This window comes from Nannospalax galili, unplaced genomic scaffold (genome assembly GCF_000622305.1).
Source record: "Nannospalax galili isolate Female #2095 unplaced genomic scaffold, S.galili_v1.0 scaffold1189, whole genome shotgun sequence".
In the NCBI taxonomy this organism is placed as follows: domain Eukaryota; kingdom Metazoa; phylum Chordata; class Mammalia; order Rodentia; family Spalacidae; genus Nannospalax; species Nannospalax galili.
The window spans coordinates 1,819,852-1,835,144 of NW_008360313.1; the positions used below are offsets into that span (position 1 = coordinate 1,819,852).

At 39.9% G+C, this 15,293-nt stretch overlaps 1 protein-coding gene across 1 annotated transcript in view; it reads left to right on the plus strand.

Moving 5' to 3' along the window:
• Dpt (dermatopontin) overlaps nucleotides 1-14,081 on the plus strand; it is a 34,786-nt gene extending 20,705 nt beyond the window's left edge. The window contains exons 3-4 of the mRNA XM_008824913.3: nucleotides 8,238-8,345; nucleotides 12,963-14,081. Coding sequence (XP_008823135.1) covers nucleotides 8,238-8,345; nucleotides 12,963-13,029 — 175 coding nt within the window. The 3' untranslated portion in view covers nucleotides 13,030-14,081. The remainder of the gene's footprint in view (nucleotides 1-8,237; nucleotides 8,346-12,962) is intronic.
• Nucleotides 14,082-15,293: the final 1,212 nt, after the last annotated feature.

Sequence of the window (15,293 nt, forward strand, 5' to 3'; positions counted from 1 at the left end):
ATATAGTAGGTCATAAGAGGTGTTTATGGTGCCATATATCAATGATCCTTCAAAGAGATCACTACACTGGTCATCATCATAAAGTATGATGCTGTGTACTATCCCATTACCTTAACCATATGTTAAATACATGGGGCTGACATATCACAGGACATAAGAATAGGACATTTAAAATAAGAAGTGAATTGAGTGCTGGAAAAGAAGGAAGTAAGATTAGATAATGAATGAACAAAAAAGTATAACTGAACTGTTATTTGAGCATGAGTTGAATTCTTAAAAAAAAACGATTCTTATTTAAAATTTTTATTGAGATTTTGTGCATTTTATACAACCATTCTTAATTAAATTTAGACCCCGTCCCCCATCCATGTCTCCCCACCCCACTCCCACTGGACCTCATGTGTTCCACCATACATGTTAAGTCCTATACAGTCAAGCATTTGTACCCAGATATCCTTTGGTGCAAATTCATACACTGGAGTCCAGTCAGCCTATCTAGCAGTTGTAGGTAGGGCCTACTTGCCCCCATCCAGTAGTAATCAGTCTCCAATAGTTCCAAGACTAGGGCTGGCCCCACCACCCATTTCCCTCACTCTACTCTGAGCCCTTGTCTGATTGAGTTGACGTGGGTCCTGTGCTCAATGCCACCATTGCCACATTTTCACATGTGTAAGCTTCCAGTAGCCTGAAAGCCTCTGCTTCCCTATGTTCATGGAACAGCCCTGGCTTTTGCAATCTTTCTGCCCCCTCTTCTACAATGGTCTCTGAACCATAGGTGGATGAGGTTTAATATAGGAATCCTATTCAAGAACACACACTCTGCAGTCTCTTGTTCTTTAAAACTTGGCCAGTTATGGCCTTCTATGTGCATTGCACGATGTTGTATAAAGAACTTTCACTAGTGAAACTAGTTGCACTAGTTTTCTCTTTACCTCCAGTTCTGTTATGTTCCACGAACCTTGGGTGTAGAGGTTCAATTGTGGATATGTCACCTTGGACTGGGCATCTCTCAGACATATATGCTCTGCATCTGACCAGTTGTAGGATTCTCAGTAGCCTCCATCTGTTGCAAAAAGAAACTTCTTCAATGATTAGTGTTCAATATATTTATTTGCAAATATAAGGATTCATATTTAGCAATGGTAAGAAATCTCATTCGTCTAGAGACATAACAGAGATAGGATTTTCCCTGGGATCTATGACCTCTCCAGCCATGTGTATTTGGCTGTGTTTACAGTGCTACTTCTGAGTTCACTTCCATTGAGATGGCTTTAAGTCCAATTATATGGCTGTTGGTTACTCCCCAGATAACTTTGCCACTACTGCACCAATAGAGGAAGTTTCCTGTGCTGGTTGTTATGGTTATTGGGCTTTAGGGCTGGATTGGACCATCGATTGATTTTCTCCCTTAGCAGCTTGCATAGTAGCCTCTAGAACTATGAGAGATAAACTTCAGGTAAAAGAATTCCAGGTCAGTTCCTGCTCCATTGCTCCAAGCCCTGTGTGAAATATGCCTTGTCTTCAGCAGTAGGGTCTTATCTTCCAGTTCTGGGAGATAACCAAGAGCTCTAGAAATAGCCTGTGTTATTTTGGGTGTCTCTTGGACTACTCTGACCAACCACTGGAAGGGAGATCTCTCCTGTCTGATACTGTGTTCCTTGCAGCACAGCCTCCAGGTATGCATATGCACTGATGAAGGACCAAAGCACCGTATGTGCATTTCTCAGGGGAGTTCAGAGGCAACACACTTTCCTCTGTCTTCCCTAGCCCTCCCCCAAGATCCATTTATCTCTACTCTCTCTCCCCCATCTGGCCTTCCTCCTCCCTCTCCAGTCCAAGCACCCCCATTATCCCCACCCTCCCCCCAATAACATTGCCTCCTGCCATTCCCCACTCTCCTGAGTTCCCTCCTCCCTCACCACAGCCCCCAGCATGTTCCTCCCTCCTCCCCTCCCAGCCAAACACTCCCACTTTCCCCACTTCCCCCCAGTAACATCTATTCCCTACTACTCCCCTCTTTTGGGTTCTTTCTTTTCCTTTACTTCCATGTTTCCTTTCCATTTTCCTGGCTCCTGGTGTTACATGAGGATATATACTTACATATAAGGGATTGGTATTATGATACACAAATGAGGGAGAACATATGTCACTTGCTTTCCTGAGTTTGGGTTATTCTACAATTTTGTATAAATATTCCACATTTGCATTATCCATTCATAAGTTGAGGGACATTTAGGTTGTTTCCATTTCTTAGCTATTGTGAAGAGAGCAGCAATAAACATGGATGTGCAGGTATCTCTACAGTAGGATGAGTCCTTTGGGTATATACCAAGGAGTGGTATAACCAGACCATATAGTAGGTTCATTTTTTTTTGAGAGTTCTCCACATTGCTTTCCATAGTGGTTGTATGAGTTTATATTTACATCAGCAGTGAATGAATGTTCCTTTTTCTCCACATCCTCTCCAGCATCTGTTGTCTTTCATTCTCTTGAGCTTAGCCAGTCTGACTGGGGTAAAGTGGTTTTAATCTGCATATCTCTAATTACTAAGTATGTTGAGCACTTTTTAAGGTGTTTCTTAGTCATTTTTATTTTTTCATTGGGGAACTCTCTGTTTGGGTCTATTGCTCATCTTTTGATTGGGTCATTTACTTTCTTATTTCTTTCTTTTTTGAGTTCTTTGTATATTCTGGATATTAATTCTCTGTCAGATATGTAGCTGGTAAAGATTTTCTCCCACTCAGTGGGTTTCTTCTTCACTTCCTCTGTTGTTTGTTTTGCTGTACAGAAGCTTTTTAGTTTAATGAGTTTCCACTTATTGATTGTTGACCATAATGCATGAGCAGTTGATGTCCAATTTAGAAAGTCCTTTCCTATGCCTATATCTTGGGGAGTGCTGCCTATGTTTTCTTCTAGCAGTTTCACAGTTTCACGTTTTATGTTGAGGTTTTTGATCCATTTGAAGTTGACGTTTGTGCAAGGTGAAAGATAAAGGTCCAATTTCATTCTTCTGCAGGTGGAGATCCAGTTTTACCAGTACCATTTGTTGAAGATGCTGTCTTTCCTCCATTGTGTGTTCTTGGCACCTTTGTCAAATATCAGGTGGCTGAAAGTACATGTACTCATGTTTGGGTCTTCTATTATGTTCCATTGATCCATGTGTCTATTTTTGTACCAGCACTATGCTGTTTTTATGACTATAGCTCTGTAATATAATCTGATATCTGGTATTGTGATCCCCTCCCCGTGTTGTTTTTTATATCCAAGATTACTTTGGCTATCTTTCATGATTCCGTGTGAATTTTAGGATGTTTTTTTTTTTTTCTAACTCTGTGAAGAATGTCATGTGTACTTTGATTGGCATTGCATTGAATCTATAGATTGCTTTAGGTAAGATGGTCATTTTCACAATATTAATTCTACCAATCCATGAGCATAGTAGGTCTTTCCATCTCCTAGTGTCTTCCTCTATCTCTTTCTTTGTAGAGCTCTTTGATGTCTTTGGTTAGGTTTATTCCTAAGTATTTTATTTTATTTTATTGAGGTTATTGTGAATGGGAAGGTTTCCTTGAATGCTTTTTCTGATTGCTTGTTACTTGTATATAGAAAGGCTACTGATTTTTGAAAGCTGATTTTGTAACCTGCCACTTTACTGAAAGGAATCATTTCTAACAGTTTTCTGGATCTCTTATATATAATTTGAACTCTTTTTCCCAATTAGTACTTCTTTAATTTCCTTCTCATGTCTTATTGCTCTAGCAAAAATTTCAAGCACTGTATTTAAAAGGGGTAGATATCATTGACATCCTTATCTGGCTCCTTATTTTAATGGGAATTCTTCCAGTGTTTCTCTATTTAGAATGATGTCAGCTATGGGTTTGTTGTACATAGCTTTAACTATGTTAAGGTATGTTCCCTCCAGTCCAGGTTTTATTTTTTTAAAAGCTGCAGTAAGGTACACACAGATCTCCCATTTTTGTTTATTGGTTGCAGTTTTCTTCCAACTTTCATTTTGTTTTGTTTTGTTTTTTTTCCAGATGGGGTCTCCTTGTAGCCCCAGCTGTCCCATAACTCACTACGTAGACCAGGCTGACCTTGAACTCACAGAGATCTACCTGCCTCTGCCTCCTGAGTGCTGGGATTAAAGGCGTGTGCCACCATGCCCTGCTAATTTTCTTCCAACTTTAACAGTAGAGATTCCGTGTTGCATGATTCTCTGGTTATTGCACTAAGTAGCGTAAGATTGAGAATGTGACTTGCTGAGCTAGGGTCATAAAACCAGGTTACTTTTGGTCATGTACACACTAGTGGAAGTGAATGTCCCCAAAGTGAAGCCTCCAAGATGACACTGAATGATCTTTATTACCAGAGATGTCACAAACAGATATAAAGTTTTGACTTTAGGCCCAACCAGTTAGTAAATCCTTAAGGTCAAGTAGAGTTGGGTTTTCACCCAATATTATACAGTCATTTTATGTTGAGAAAGTAAACCTGGCTCTCAGTTTGGGCAAGGGGCAATACTGTGGAAATAAATTGTGTCTCTTTTCCTTTCTTCCAGCTAGTGTGATAGTGTATAACTGCCTTTAATTCTGTGAATGTCCTATTCTGGTAGGCTGCAGGAGCCAGAATATCTATCAGAAGTGGGTCAGTCTGTGAAGTTAGATTGTTAAGTGAATGTCCATTGAGACCAGTTGAATCTGTTGACAGTTTTAAATATCTTAGAAGATAAAGTTTTGTTATCAATCTTAAAGTTTTCTTCAGTTCCAGCTAATTCTTTCTACCTCGTTCAACTCTATCTGACACAAGAAGTTGTATACATGGTCTTAGGTCATCAAGTTCTCTCAACTTTGGGACAATCCTGTTTTCTATCTTTTCTATAGACAGTAGAAAAGTATCAAGAAGGAAGAAACTCTCCAAAAGACTCTCATTGTTAGCGGCAGGAGGACTGTGCACACAGATGCACACACATACACACAGAGTGTTTTTTTTTTTAATCAAAAGAGGGTGAATACAGCTTTCTATATTGCTCTTAAGAATAGATTAATTTCTTCAATATATTGAATAAAGAAAAACCTGTCCCCTATCTTGCCCAGCTAAAGTCTTGTTTGATTGTTTTAAATGTTCTAGAAATGTATAGCAATATTTGGTATGAAAGATTGGCCAAAAAGCTGCCTGAAGTTACCTAGTAATTGACAAGCTGAAACTACACTAAATTATTCCCCTTTTCCCCCCTCAGAAAGGCCAATACCATGGCAATGAAAATGCAACCATCCTACTTCTTGGGGCCTCTTTCAGTTTCTTTTCAAGTATATTCTCTTTATCTCAGTGTCTGACTCTGTAAGTTTGAAGTCTTTTTTTCTCTCTGAAGAACTATTACTAGGGTTTTCATTTATGAGGACTCATGTACATGCATGTGCATGCGTGCCTGAGTTTGTGTTTGCATATGTGTGTGTTTTTATAAAAAAATGAATGTACATCTTTCCGACTTAAAAATACACAGTCCTGGGACATACTGAAACAGAACTTCTTGCTGTGGAAGATGTTTGGGACGTTCACTTTCTACCAGTGATTGGGTCCATTCCTGCTTCCATATTTTAGGGGTAATTTTCATCATTATTCAACTCCTTTCACTATCCCCTTTAATCTAGGATTCTATAAGATAGTCTAAACTTGTTCTCATGGGTTTAATGAAAATAAAACACAAGCAAACATGAGACAAAACTAAACTTGGCTGGTATCAAGATTGAAATTTCCTGATGACCTTCTCCAGGACATTCTAGAAATTTACTGGACAGCTGCCTCTGCTCCTATAAAAGGACTTCCTAGAAAAACCTAACTGAGCAGGGACGCCTCTGTCTATTCACTAAAAAATTAGTAAGGAACCCTCATCAAAGAAAACATTAGAGAACTTGTTTCCCCCTTTGGAGGTTAAGATTTCTTGATGTTTATTAAAAAATGGAACTTTTTTTCCTAATGTAATTAGCTACCCAACTAATATGACAGCAGAGCAAGGGGTCAATAAATAAAAAGTAACAATCTAGCCCAATTATTTTCAAATAGTTTGGGCAAATGGATATGCCTAATACACTGTTTCCAAATATAGACACTGTTGTAGCAGAAATGTTTGGTAATTAAATATTATACATCATGTCTAAACATTGCCTTTAAAATTCTAGAAAATATTTTATCAAATAAGAAAAATACCTCCCAAACCACATTTATACTATATACAGTCTTAACAATCCTCTCTTTCTCTGGGCAAACTGTATTACAGCCTTCACTAGAATCCTCAGATCACAAGTCAATGGGATCCAAGTGAGGCCTGATTAGGTCCTTTGATGAAACATTTAGTGAACTTTTTCATTAGAAATAGGGTCTCCTTAAAAGGACATAATGGATTTATTTTTTAATTTCCCTTCATGAACACATCAAGTAAAAACATATCCGACCCACTCAGGGCTGCGCTTGGCCTCAAAGAGAGCCTAGTGGGTCTTCAGATGAGACTATGTGGAAGGGCAAGTGAGTAGCAGACATAGGAATGACCAAGATCAGTCCAAAGAGAAGTTAAAGTTGAGGCTAAGTCCCAGTTATCTTAGACTAACCATTGGTCTTGCTGTACCTAAGCACTCCCCAGAGATCCTCCAGAGCCTTTCCAGTTTATAAATCAATGTTTCCAGATTTCTTGACAGTCCTTGCATTCTTAGGAGAAAGGTCATTAGACTACAGAAAGGAGGAGCTTTCTATCCTCAATATACAAATGTCTGGCAAACTCATACTAAATGGGATTACTGATGCTATTTTCCTGAGCAGTCGTAGGGATGGAATAAAGACTTTGGAGGAACCCAGGTGTGGTTGTAGATGCCCGCAATCTTGGCACTTGAAAATGAAGGTCATCCCAGCTCTATAGTAAATTCAAGGCCTGTCTAGTCTCAGAAATGACTTCAGAGTTTTTTTCATCATGAAAGGACTATTTCAGTCCTGAAGAATCCCAGCGACAAAATCTTTATGAGAATCAAGATATCCTAAATTTGTTCTAGGATGAAACACAATGAGCCTACCATAGGGAGATCCAGGATTAAGTTGATCTTGGAGGATAAAAAGGAAGAAGAAGAAAAGGAGTAGAAGAGAAAGAGAAGAATGGGGAGGAGGAGGAAGAGGAGGAGGAAGAAACAAAATAACTTTTAATGATTCCACTCCTACCATAAATAATTACATCACATAGGTTTTTACTAGTTGCAGTGACAGATCTATAAGGAAGCTTTTGTTCTTTTATGGATCAGGAAGCAGATTAAATGACTCTCCCAAAGCCATTTATTTATTCAGAAGATATTTGGTATGTGCCAGGAACTTAGCTTCCAGACAAACAATGGGGGAGAGATAAAACTTCACCTTGTAGAGCTTACATTTTAACTAAATATTTTAACACTTTTTATTATTATTATTATTAGTGACTATAAGAAATATATTAAACTATCACAAAATATACACACCACATAAATGCATACATATATATTTTAATCAAAACTTTTATACACATGAACTTTATTGCATGCAATGGTTATCAGACCTGATATTTTCTGTTAAATTTTGTTCCTTTTTAAAACTGATATATTAGCATCTTTTCTCATTGCTGTGACAAAATACCTGACAAAAGCAACTTAAAGGAAGGAAGGGATTGTTTTGGGTTATAGTTCAAAGGTACAGTGCATCTGGTCATATTGCATCCACGGTCAGAAAGCAGAGTGATGAACCTGGCTCAGCTTGCTTTCTCTATTTTATTCATTCCAGGACCCCAGGCCATGGGATGGTATCACCTGCATTTAGGGAGGGTCTTCCCACCTCATTTAACCTAATCCCTTACAAACATGCCCAAAAATTTGTCTCCAAGATGATTCTAGACCCTGGCAACTTGACAGTTAGTATAAATCATCACAGCACATCATAATCTGCTAAATTGATTTTATGATCTAATAATGAGTCATGATTCAGTTTGAAACATTGTCCTGACTTGAATAAAGTAGAATTAATATTATTCGGCATTTCTTCAAGGTCTGGGGAGTTATTTGCATATGTTTCAACATACAATTAAAAGGCTAAGAAAAGGAAGATGCAAAAAGGTAGAGACCCTCTAACTCCAGTCTAGTTCCCCCAAGATTCCTCCTTCACTGCATGCCTTCCATTTGTTCCAGTAATAACAAGCTTGCTCTTTCTTCTCCAACTCTGTTCTCTCCATATAGGCTGACGACAGAGTACCCAGGCCACTATGGGGAAGAAATGGACATGATTTCCTATAACTATGATTACTATATCCGAGGAGCAACAACCACTTTCTCTGCAGTGGAAAGGTGAGGAGAGTCACCCCTGACCAGTGGGCTTGGTGTTAGACCCAAGTGGGCTTGGTGTGGACTCAATCCCTGTAAGGATCTCTTCTGTGGGAGTTTTTGCCTAGGATTCTCCATAGTCTAGTTTTCCTAGTTGGTTAGGTACTAAATAAGGATTTTGGAGGTAGTGGGAAGTTAGAGCTCTTAGGAACTCATCTCACAAGGTAATGTGTCCTTGCCAAGGAGAATGGGTCAGCGCACTCTACGCTCTACAGCAGAGTCCTGAACTTTGTATCTCTTGATGTTCTGAGCAATTCCTACACTCAACTTTAGAGAATACTTCTCACCAAACATCAAAAGGAGAGGGTGGATTCTTTTGTTTTGTTTTGTTTTTGCTTTTGTTTCTTGAGACAGGGTCTTCCTGTGGCCCCAGCTTCTCTGGAACTCAGTGTGTAGACCAGGCTGCCTTGATCTCATAGAGATCCACCTGCCTCTACCTCCTAAGTGCTGGGATTAAAAATGTGCCCCACTGTGCCCAACAAAAGTGTGGAATTTTTAAGAGTAGCCATTGTCAAATGGGACTGTCTTTGGTCCTGTGTTTCTGTATATTCCCCACTTAGAGGCGTAGGAAGGTAGAGAGAAAGGGAGGGAACTAGAGAGAAAGAACACACAAAACCCATTATTTCAGTCTATTCATGCTATAACACAGTACCTGTGCCTGGGTAATTTAATCTGCTAAAGCAGAAATGTATTACTCATATCCTGGAGACTAGAAAAATCCAAGATGAGGATGGCAGAAGATCCATCACTCGTGGCTGCTCTTAGATGGCCCCCTCTCACTGCTTCCTCACACTGCATATGCACAAGATAGCTGCAGGAGCTAGAACCTTGTGATAAAGGTGCTGATACCATTCATGACAGCATAATCCTTATAACTTAACCTCTTCCTGCAAAACCCTCCCTGCTTAATATTATTGCTACATTGGGTATTAGTTTCCAACACATGAATTTTATGGCAGACATTAATATTTAAACACTAGTGCCTAATAATCATATCTAAAAATGAAAGCAGAGTAAGTTATTGTACAACCAGGTCAGAATCCTTCTTGAATGAAAGAAAATTTGAGAAACTTAAAGAGAAAAACAACATCAACTCCCTCCTTTCTCCCACAACCATTTTGTGGTCCTCTCATATATATTGAAAAAATAAGTAAACAAGACCAAAATTCCTATAGACATGATCTTTATATGGAGTTTGTGTCCAGCCCTCTACCAATATGTGAGGAAATATGGATAAATTCAGATGTAAAGTGTTGGTTTGACTGATTTTAGTCATCCTATCATCACTTCATACATGAAAATGAATTCCTGGAAGGTTACCATAAAATACATGTTTTGCAAACCAAATAAACCTTAAATTATAAACTCACCAGATAATGGGCTATGAGGAATTTGAGAGTCATTTATCTTTTGTGTTTATTTTTCAAATTAAGATACATCTCTCTTAAATGAAATTAACTTATTAAGAACAGAATACATTTTTTTTTTTTTTTGAGACAGAGTCTCCCTGTAGCCTCAGTTGGCCTGGAACTTTTTATGTAGACCAGGCTGGTCCTGATCTTGCAGCTATTTGCCTGCCTTTGCGTCCTGAGTGCTGGAACTAAAGGCATGTGCCATCACACCTGGCAAGGAATACAACTTTTTAAGTACACAGAAGTAGCTTTGAAAAGCACGATGTATGCTCCAGACTTCACCAGCAGGGATTCTTATGTTTACCCACAGACGAACATCTTGGTTTTTTTATACAACTTGAGATACCATTGAGATACAGTTTTAACTTGCTTAATTACCTACTTTCTAGAAGCTACAGTTTAGAAAAGGAGCATACATAGAATAAACTCATTCCAATGTGAAGAAACAACTGAGTGATATAACCACACAGAAAAGATATTTAAGATAAAGATTAAAAAAAAAAACAAATGAAAGAATATGGAAGGAAGTCTAACTTCATTTAACAACAAAGTGAACCCAGAATTTAAAACAGAGTAGCAACGTTCAGTGTTTCTAAAGATGTCTCCAGAGCAAAAGGGAAATTGGTTCTGGGTTTTCTACTTTTAAAAAGAGAGAAAAAAAGAGTAAAGAAAGATACCTCAAATCAGTGTGAATTAAGTACATTTTCTCAGTTAAAATGGCCAATTCTTATAGGCTTAGAAAATTTTCAGTTATGTAGATTCTACAGAATCATGGAAGACTGAGAACTAATGTCTATGATTTGTTTTAAAACAAATTCCACCTGCCCCCCAAAAGATAAAATGAAATGAGCATACCCATTCAATTTTGCTGGAGTCATTACCAATCAGTGACTTAAAGATCTGTAATTTCGGTTTCTTCAGTTCTGTTGAAGATAGTGAGGTCCTCCCATCGGAGAAATGCCATCAGCATGAGGGCTTTCCCTCCATATGCAATTCACAGACCTTTCCTCCTGGAATGGGTTCTCAATCTGCGCCCTTTCAACATATGGGACCGATACTTCTTTTTTCATGTGTGTGTGTATGCGTGTATTGCCTGCATGTAGGTAAGTGCACCCGTGTCGTGCAATGCCCATGGAGGTCAGAAGAGGCTGTCAGATACCCTGGGACTGGAGTTACAGACAGTTGTTGACTGCCATGTGGGTGCTGGTATTCAAACCCAGGTCTTCTGCAAGAACATTCAGTATTCTTAACCACCGAGCCATCTCTCCAGCCCCGGGGCGATAATTCTTTATTGCAAGTGTCTGCTTTGCAATTCTAGGTGCTTAACTTACCCTTTAAATGCTCCATCGCCAGTATGAGAAGCAAAACTCTGTGCAGACATCGACAAATAGAGTACAGGAAGCAAGTTTGCCCCAGGTTGAAAGCTGTGTCCTAAGAGAAAAGAGAACCTGGTTGGACCATTGATTCTCTTAGGAACAAGTCTAAATTTTTCTGGCATCCATTAACTGCCTTCTTAATTGAGTAGCACGAATGACTGGCCATAAAATCTTGCTTATCTTTGTTTCTTAGTGCACAGATACATACTTCTTAGCTGTGATAATTAAATTCATTTGGTAAACACACATGGCACCAGTTTGCTAATCAAGCCATATCCTCTGTGGATGATTTTACAGGAACACATGCCAATGAACAGCTCATCACCCAGGCCCTCAAAGACTTGTGCTGGAGAACTCTATTCCCAGTTGCTCTGAGCAGGCAAACTGGAGAAGCAGATTAAGGATTAGGAAGCCAGCCTTGGGCTGTCTAAGCACCATCCTCATCCTTGTTCCCCATCTAGAATAAAGTAGTCATTTCCATATCCCTCTAGTTCAGACACTGGGTGCAAGTCTTGTTAGACATGGTGTTTAGAATAAATTGAATTACAAAGAAGCCTGTCAGATTGAAAAGGGAGATGGATAAAGGAGCCCACTGTGCTTTGGAAGCAATTATTTGATTGAAAATATGGAAAACTAGTTCCACCCTTTACTGGGACTACGCAAAGGGTGTGACAGCTGTCATCTTCAGCTTACATTATGGGTACCTGGTAGGGAGACAACATGATATAAGAGAAAGACCAAGATCTGAGTCCAGCAAGGTTAGAATCTGATATCACCTATTACTTATAGTCCTTTTAAGCAAGAATCTTATTCCATTGTTTAACTATTTCTTTGCCTAAATAATGAGTCACTGTGAAGATTACTGAGAGAACATGTTGTAGAGCATTTAGTGAGATTCTCTATATATTGGAAGCACTCAGAACCTTGTAATTACAATTATCACTGCACAGAATTGTTATGGAGTAGGCACTCCATAACAATTCTATTAAGTGACTGTATAAAGAACATGGACTTATGCTTAACAAAGACCATGTATCCCCATCATATTTCAAAATTGAGCAATTCTATGCCTTCTTAAATCCATTGCATCACTTAAATAGGTCACTCCAATTTCTAGTAGGCAAAAATAGCCAGCATTTTCTTTCCTGCTTTAAGATGTCCCAAGTTGTCCCCCTCACCTTAAAAATGCTTTCTATGGCCAGGTATGGTGGTGCACGCCTTTAATCCCAGCATTCGGGAGGCAGAGGCAGGTGGATCTCTTTGAGTTCAAGGCCAGCCTGGTCTACATAGTGATTTCCAGGACAGCTGGGGCTACAGGGAGACCCTGTCTCAAAAAGACCGAAAAAAAAAAAAAATGCTTTCTAAGGGAAAACACACAATTGATCTCCTGGATCCTGGCACATGGAGAGTACTCGGTAAGAAGGAAGCACTGGTAGGAAAATGGATGCCTTTTAAAAAGAAGATTCTTTACAATGGAATAGACAGATAAGATGTTAATAAATGCTGTTCATTCAAAGCCATTAACTTTTTAAATCCTGGAGATACATTGGTTAATGTGGGGGTTAGCTGTGGAGAATTGACCATCAGCCATGAACAGGAACCTCCACATGGCCAGTAATCTACAAGGGACAATCTAACTTCACGGTTCTATTAATTCTCAGGAAACTATTGAAAGTCTTCTAAGAACAATGTGAAGTATCCATTCAGCTCTGAAATCCTGCTAAAGCAGTGGTTCTTCCATCAATGGGTGACTGTTCTCACTGACATTCATTTTTTTGGCTCTCCTCCCACAGGGATCGGCAATGGAAGTTCATTATGTGCAGGATGACTGATTATGACTGCCAATTTGCAAATGTTTAGATTTGCCACCTACAGAAATCTGGATGAAGGGAAGGGGCCAGAAGCCCCGAGGGTGTCATATATGCTAACGTTGATTGGTTAGAAGTCCTGTAGCTCTTTCTGCTGCCTTTTTCTCTTTTTCCTGAGCTGGGAGCTGTCATATCAGCTGCCTGGGCCTTTCTGACAACTATCACACTTATAATGAAACCCACAGTTAAGCCATGTTTCTCCTATTCAACACATTCCATAGCAATGCTCTCAGATGGCTTCCTTGCATACCACATATACAGCATTCATGCTTATAGCCTGGTGGCTGGAGGACCTGCCATATCCCTGCTATTGCTCACTATAAATGGAGCTTCAAGTCTAGCTTAGTGAACTCAGAAGGAGAGAGAGAGAGAGAAAGGAACAGCTTGAGAAGGGGTGTGATGAAGGTTCTCCATAGTTAAGTCTGTTTGAATGACAGCACCCAGGGTCCTCACCTGGGTAAGCACACCTTCTGCCTTGAGGGAACATGTATCCATTCTCCCCCTCCACAGGAACCATGGACACTTAGAATTCCAAGTGCAGCCCTTAGTGCCCCTGGAGAGACGGGACTGGAAGGTGAAATGGGGAGGTAGAAGGGCTTGAGGACAGAGCTAAAGGAAGAATTTCCTCTTTCAAAGGCACACTTTAGTATACCCAATAATGAAAATGAATGTGAGGGGCAGAACATGTGAGAATCGAGCTTAAGATAAAACACAATGAAAGAAAGATCAGAGAATGGAACTCAGATTGGGAACTTGGGGAGATGAGAGTGGCCAGGGAAAATGGAAAAGGGGTCTTGGATCACCAGCAGCTCGAGACATGCCCAGTATTCTTAGGAAGGCTGGTATACCCCAGGAACCATGGGGGAGTTGCTGACAAACCAACCAAAGGGGTCCTGAAGAATACACCTCCATCCTATGTGCAGCTTAGAAGTGCCTTCCTCAGAGAGAGTGGAAAGGCACTGTCTTTCTTCCTCCTATGACATCTCTGTCCCCAGCCATTTGTACTCTCTTCCTCACAATAAAAATTAAAAATGTCAACATTCACTGTGCTGCAAACGTCATTTCTGTTCTCTTCCCTTCCCCTTTCTGAGTCTTCATCTATTCATCCTGAACACACAGCTTCACATTATGATTTGATCCGAGGCGTGAGAAACACAACGATGCAGATGACAGAATACGATTGGGGGAATCGGATAGTTAAAATCAAGTGCTAAGTGCTCATTCAGTTAAGGGTTGGATGAAGGCTGGGAGCACATTTTTCTGGCTTTGAATCTAACTTGACTTTTCCTCAGTATCCTTCAGCTGTCCATGTCCTAAAATGTCAGATGCAATTTCGACCACAAAAAAAACCTGTATTTCCTCTATCTACACAGCTTGCTTATCCTTTTCTGATCTCCGTTACCCTTCCCTCAACTTCCTCTCCTGGTAGGCTCAGGAAAGGAGCCAGCCAGCAAAACCCCAGGGACTACACTTTGCTATGCACCCCATCTGGGTGGTGAATCGGGTCAATCTCAGCCCCAAATAACCGCATTTCCCACAGAAAGAGCCCAGCCTTGTGATGGGTAACGGAGCTAAAGATGTTCTCCTTTGTCTTAACTCCTAGGTACTTTTTAATAATGTGGTTTTGCTTGTTTCATTTCATTCTTGCTGCCTCTCTGGCAGTTTTAATTTATAATGAGATGCTCCCTGGTGTTATTTTTCACAGAGAGCACCATTAATATTTTAGCAATTGCAGCACTGGTTCAGTATGACAACCAGGAAATGGCCTTAGTGGGGTGTGTGGAGCACAGATGGAAGGGAGACAGGAAGTACTGATTGGCTGGCTTGGTGTCCATGGTGGAAACAAAAGGCTGGTTGGAGGAAGTGGGGGGTCATGGAGAGGCGGGCAGCAGGGAGGAGCTGTCTGGAGACTGCAAAGAACACAAGTCAGGGAAAGAACATGAGTGATCCAGTCAGAAGAGTCTGTGCCAAATGGAATGAAGAGAGCGTTTACAGAAAGAAAGGCTATCCTTTGTATATAAGCCAAGGACAATGACAGGAAAGACATTGTCAGCTTTGTTTGGATATGAATAATTTATATTTTATATTATCTGTCAATCAGCAAGAATTGAGCATCAAAGTGAAGACCAAGGCCCAGATCTGACCGTAAGGTCTTTTCTCATCACCCCAGTATTTCTACTAACTTCTTCTGTCTGGGGACCATCATCTCTCTTTTCTAGGCCTACTGTCTTAAAGGAGGACATTCCTGTAAGTGAT